The sequence below is a fragment of the Denticeps clupeoides genome, chromosome 8 (genome assembly GCF_900700375.1).
Source record: "Denticeps clupeoides chromosome 8, fDenClu1.1, whole genome shotgun sequence".
NCBI classification, from domain to species: domain Eukaryota; kingdom Metazoa; phylum Chordata; class Actinopteri; order Clupeiformes; family Denticipitidae; genus Denticeps; species Denticeps clupeoides.
The window spans coordinates 7,311,381-7,317,449 of NC_041714.1; the positions used below are offsets into that span (position 1 = coordinate 7,311,381).

The 6,069-nt window shown below is 44.7% G+C and overlaps 1 protein-coding gene across 1 annotated transcript; it reads left to right on the forward strand.

Annotated features, from left to right (window-relative positions):
- Positions 1-1,008: 1,008 nt before the first annotated feature.
- On the forward strand, positions 1,009-4,063 carry LOC114795989 (G-protein coupled receptor 26-like). Its single transcript, XM_028989761.1, has 3 exons — positions 1,009-1,740; positions 3,179-3,292; positions 3,384-4,063. The coding sequence occupies exons 1-3, from the start codon at positions 1,085-1,087 to the stop codon at positions 3,682-3,684; spliced, it is 1,071 nt and encodes a 356-aa protein (XP_028845594.1). The 5' UTR covers positions 1,009-1,084; the 3' UTR covers positions 3,685-4,063.
- The last annotated feature ends 2,006 nt before the right edge of the window (positions 4,064-6,069 follow it).

Consider the following 6,069-nt stretch of genomic DNA (forward strand, 5'->3'; position numbering starts at 1 on the left):
TTACATGCTATTCGCCCGCCCTGGGCGAGTCCCCACCTTGTGTCCAGTGTCCCAAGAGGAGTAATGATGGTGAACATGGGGTTAATGATGGTTAGTGAGTTAAACTGTCCAGGCGGTGTACAGGGAAATACAACTGAGCCTTTATCTGGAAGGCAGGAGGGAGAGATGATGCAGCAGGAAATGATTTGGGGGACATTCGAAGGAGGGCAGTTCCCAACCCAGGCTGCTGTATTTACTCTGAACATCGTGAGGACGGGATGGGGCAGGTGGGCTCTTCTCAGTCTCCATTCCGTTGTCTTGGCAATGAGCTGGTGTTGAGTGTCCATGAGAGATTCTCTGCCAACGTGGACTGCAAGGAACATTCTGAACCAGAAGACCACAAAGTCACAGGTTCAAACCCCACTTACTACTGATATCAAGGAAAACACTGCACTGCAAAAACGAATACATTATTTTACTAATACATTATCACGTAACAGTGATTTTTACATTTTTGTCTTGAAAGGAATACCGTTAACGGCTCATGGGTTAAACTAAAATTTATAGTAAAAGATTGTGAAAGAAAAAGTTCATTATTGTTTTATTACAGTTGTTAACTGCTGAACGGTTAAACATACCCTGATTCTTGCATTTATTGCAAATAAGACTGAAATGGCTCCAAAAATGGACTCAAATGGCTCCTGGAAATTTACATTTGCTACAAATGCTACATTTACTTCTGCATTTTTTCCATGTATTTCATGTAAAGAACACAGTGTGTCATCAAATGAATTGCTGAACCGAGGTCTGTGAGCTTCATCTCCATCACCTCCAACATCTGTGCATTACTAAACTCTTCTGATGCAGATTTTATAGATGGATAGATGACAGGAGTAACGCGTCATTTCGGACTGTCGTAAATATACTGTAGTTGGTCATCGAGCGAATGATCAATCAAACTTTTTTTCTCCCCTATTAGCTATTTATGACAACTGGTTGTCATGGTAATGGAATTACGCCGAGACTGTACGGAAGCGCGGACGGGACACGGCGGGGACCTTATATACCGCCGGGACGCGCGCTCCGGGACGCGCCATGGTGCGTCATGCAGGCGCTGGAGACGGTCGCCGCGCTCTCGGTGGCCGCGACCATCGCGGTGTCGCTGCCGTCCAACGTGCTGGTGCTGACGTGCTTCCTGTACAGCGCGGAGATCCGCCGCCAGGTGCCCGGCTTGTTCGTCCTCAACCTCACCTGCTGCAACCTGCTGCTCACCGTGGCCAACATGCCCCTCACCCTGGCGGGCATCGTCACCCGCGGCCGCCCGGGCGGCCACGCCTTCTGCCACGTCGCGGGCTTCCTGGACACCTTCCTCACCGCCAACTCCATGCTGAGCGTGGCCGCGCTCAGCGTGGACCGGTGGGTCGCGGTGGTCTTCCCGCTGAGCTACCACTCCCGGCTCCGGCGCCGGGACGCGGCGGCCGCGCTGGGCTACGCCTGGATCCACTCGCTGGCGTTCCCCGCCGTGGCGTCGTGCTACGCGTGGATCGGGTACCAGCCGGCGTACGCGTCGTGCACGCTGCGCGGCGTCCGGTCGCGGTACGCGGTCTACACGCTGCTGCTGCACGGCCTCACCTTCCTGCTGTCGCTGCTGGTGCTGTGCGCCACGTACCTGAAGGTGCTGAAGGTGGCGCGGTCCCACTGCAGACGCATCGACGTGATCACCATGCAGACGCTGGTGCTGCTGGTGGACATTCACCCGAGGTAACAAATAATAGGAGCAATAATCCTTCAAATGGCAACAAGTGGCATCAGCTTTATTAGGTTTTTTTTACAAGAACTGTGGAGAGAGAGAGATCTGCTGTTCTAGATGGAGAAAAACAAGACAGCAGAGTTCCTTTCTGTGTTGCATATCCTCTGGATCCTTAATTTGGATCATTCTAAATGAATCACAATCCACTCATGTGCTTATTCCTGTGGAGTCTGATTTTTATTGACCAGATCTCACTGATTCTGCGTGGTGGTCAGTAGCGTTAGTTACATGCTTTATTATTATTATTTCATATGGATGGTTTTTAAAAGCTTGAAAGCGTGACTGCACCTTTTTCCTGTTGAACAAATCGGACTAATTTAAAGGCACCTTATTTCATAGACTTCCCCTCTAAGAATGCTGGGTATCAATCTGAATGGTGTGATAAAAATAAATGAAAGTGAAGTGATTGTGAAGACTGCAGCACAACATACAATGAAATGTGTCCTCCGCTTTAAACCATCACCCTTGGTGAGCAGTGGGCAGCCATGACATGCGCCCGGTGAGCAGTGTGTGGGGACGGTGCCTTGCTCAGTGGCACCTCGGCAGATCGGGATTCGTACCGGCAACCTTCTGATTATGGGGCCGCTTCCTTAACCTATGCAATGCACTGTTTACTATAAATTGTGAATTTTAGCCATTGCACTTTGTGCCACTTTTACAACTGATCAATTCGAACTCTAGCCCAGTGCCAGAAGTTGCCCTCAGCGTGAAATGAGTAAATGGTGCTGTGATTAGTGTAAATGGTGCTGTGGCCAAGACGAAGCATGACAGTAGAAATTCTGTAAAATTACAGAATACTGCACGGTATAGATTTTGGTTTCATCAGATGTGTTCATTAGCAGAATACATCTGAAAAAAGTGGTCAGTACAGGCACACAGGAGTCTGGTCTGGAGTATTTAGAGTTGAAGAGTTTAATTGCAAAAGTTGCGGTAGAAAACCTCAAACCCGAAGCCCTGAAAATGAGTTTACTTTTTTTTTTACTTCTTTTTTTACTTTTGAGACTGGAACCTGCCGGTGAGGCACAAGCATAAAGGAGGTAGAGAATCCTGTGATCTAATAAATGAGAGCAAGATGGTTGGTGTGTGGTATGTCCTGCAGATGCCCTTCAGGGTTAGGAGCACGGGGTTGGGGGGGGGGCACAAATCTTCTCTATCCGTTGTGAAACCTTTCATGGATCCATAACTGGTTTGCTTTCATTTTGCAAGTGAATTTGCCTGTAGGGAGTTAAAAGGTAAACTTGTGTTATATCACATAGAACTAAATATAACTGATGATGTTACTTAGAAATTGAGCAGTATCTTATCCTTCTGTATTATCCCTGTAATATCTAAAATATCAATATTTACAAGGACGATTGCATGACCGGTTTGTCTTCTGTGGTTCCTTAGTGTGAGGCAGCGCTGCCTGGATGAGCAGAGGAGACGCAGGCAGAGGGCAACACGAAAGATCAGCACCTTCATCGGGACCTTTGTTGTCTGTTTCACACCGTACGTCGTGACCAGGTGAAGGATCGCGATGCAGAGAGCAAAGAAGCTTCTCACTGTTAGTTTTATTCCCTGTGACCTGTGCTTACGTGTGCTTCTGTCCCACCAGGGTGGTGCAGGTCTTTGTGGGAGGCTCCATAAGCCCCCACTGGGGAGTTCTGTGCAAGTGTCTGGCCTACAGCAAAGCCGCCTGTGACCCGTTCGTCTACTCGCTGCTTCGGCACCAGTACAGGAAGACCTGTCGTGACATGATGAACCGGCTGCTAAGGAGGAGCTCTCTGAACGCGTCGGGGCGCAGACCGGTGGACAGGAAGACACGGGACATTCAGAAAAACAGGCCGGAGAAAGAGACAATGAAGATAGAAACAAAGGCAGAGGGCACCAAAGATGAGGAGAGAAATGAAGTGTAGCAGTTCAAGTGACAATCTGCCCATAGCCCTAAAAATGCACAGGATTCAGGTTTTTAACATAATATGAAATGTGCTTTAGCTAAAATTCAAATTTTCTATTAGAGGACATAAGTGTCCTCTTATGATTGCCAGCAACCCACTGAAATCTTTCAATGCATCGTATTGCATTGAGCAGTACTGACCACTATAACATGTGAAATCTTGTGAGTATTCAATCCGCAACAAAGGTAATCACTGTCCAGAATCACATTATAACTGGGTCTACTTGTTTAAAGCTTAATAATGTGCATGTGATCTACTGTAGCTGACTTTATTTATGCGTACTGTAGCACTGAATTTATGCAGATGCTTCACATGTATATGTTAAATTTGTATAAAATACCGCACATAGTTGGCATGGTTACAAAATGTAAAAATATATTTTGAGTGCTAAGTTATTTTTTTCTTTTGTGTTTTGTTAGAAGTAATATGTGACTTGAAAGTGATGTGGTGGCTGTATAGTGAAAAAATAATGTTGATACATTTTTGTGCCTTTTAAAAAAAAAACCCAGAAATGATAAACTAATTGTTTGGTTTAACAAGAAGCCGAGGGAGTTATATGTTATGTAGCAAACAAAATGGCATATCAGCCCTGTCTAATGGAACCACAAATTTTGTCAAATGAGATGAAATACTCAGCAACAAAGGTGTAGATTATGCAGTGAGCTTATGCAGTGAAAACAATGTTGTTTCAACATGTGTATGTATGTATGTATGAGGGAGAGACAGATTAAAATGAAAAGTCATATTTCTAGGTAACATTGGGCAGGATCAACAGTGTCACATTTTCCTTTCTGACATCCCCCTATGGTTTTGGAAAAGATATAATATGTTACTCAAGGTAACCTCTGCTTAATGTTTAGTTACAATATATAGGTCTTTTTTGTATTGAAGCATGAAGCCTTAGATGAACAGAAATATATTTTTCTTACAGTACATTTTTGTTAAGATTTGAATACATGAATATCCAATTGTGATTCAAAATAAACAAAGGCATTGTAGAAACTTTTGCTAATGCAGAGTTGGGGTGGTAGCAGCCAACCAGAAGACACCAAAGTCACAGGTTCACACTCCACTTTTTGTCCCTGAGCAAGACCCTTGCTCCAGGTAATCTGTCACTGTCCAGTCTGTCCAGTTGTTCTAGGTAAGGGCATCTGAGTGAAAGTAGCCTAGTGTGTTAAATCACTTGCCTATGAACCAGAAGACCCCAAAGTCACAGGTTCAAACCCATTTACTATCATCTGAGAAATACACGTAACCCTTGAGTGTCTCCAGGGGGACAGTCCTTGTAAGTCTCTCTGGAAAAGGATGTCTGATAAATGCAATAAAGAAAAAGGAGTTATGTACATTTTACTTTATAAAATTTGTGACACATAACCATTGATCAATTGATATTTTTTTAAGAGAAAATTCCCTTTATGTCTGAATTGTTTTATGAGCACAGTCATTATAGAATGTGAGGGATATAATTATCTCCAGGAATTTATAACCCACACTCCCCACCCCCTCACAAGTATCTCCTTCCCACAATGGAGAGAGAAGGCAAATCAAGGTCTTGTGTAATTGTAGGGTCATGCCAAATATAAGAAAAGAGAAGTGAGGGAAATATAAACAAAGCCTCCACCCAAAAGCAGCGCCTACACCAACACACCCACTGCCAAACGTGAGACCAAACAGCAAAAACATTACAACCAAAGGGTCTTTCCAACGTTGGTCCTGGTCCTCATTGATCGGTTTGTGAATGCTGCCCTGGTTTGTTGACCCGCTCGGCCTGCCCACGGCCATCCAGATGGACAATGTAATCCTGCGTGAGGTGGTCCGCCACCACATTCTCCCCTGTGAGGGTCCAGTGCTGTGCCTGCACCACCACTGGATCTTACTGCAGCCAAGGGATTTATTAAGGTAAAACTGTGGAGTTTAATATAACAACTCTGTCTCTACACAAAAGCACTGTATTAAAACCACTCCAATCTGATGTTAGCTGGCAGAAAGGGGCATGGCACAATAGAGGTTAAAAGGATGAAAAGTTTCTCATTTATTAACACCAGTTGATTACAAGTCACTTGGTGCACGTTAATGCACAGCGTATGTTGCCAAAAAGTTCATTTTAACAGGGCCCTGACCATGGATGTCTAATCCCTGATTAGAGCCCTCATGTCAGGCTGCTTGGTGCAGGCTGCGGCCCCAGCTGCACCCAGCCGTGACAATGGCATAGAATTTAGAAACAAACAAAACATATCAGATGTATTGTGCTTTGTATTGTGCTTTTTGTATTACTTAAATTGACATAAAAAAGTAATTACAGGTAGATTTAAGTATTCATATAATACTTGAGACATAGATTCA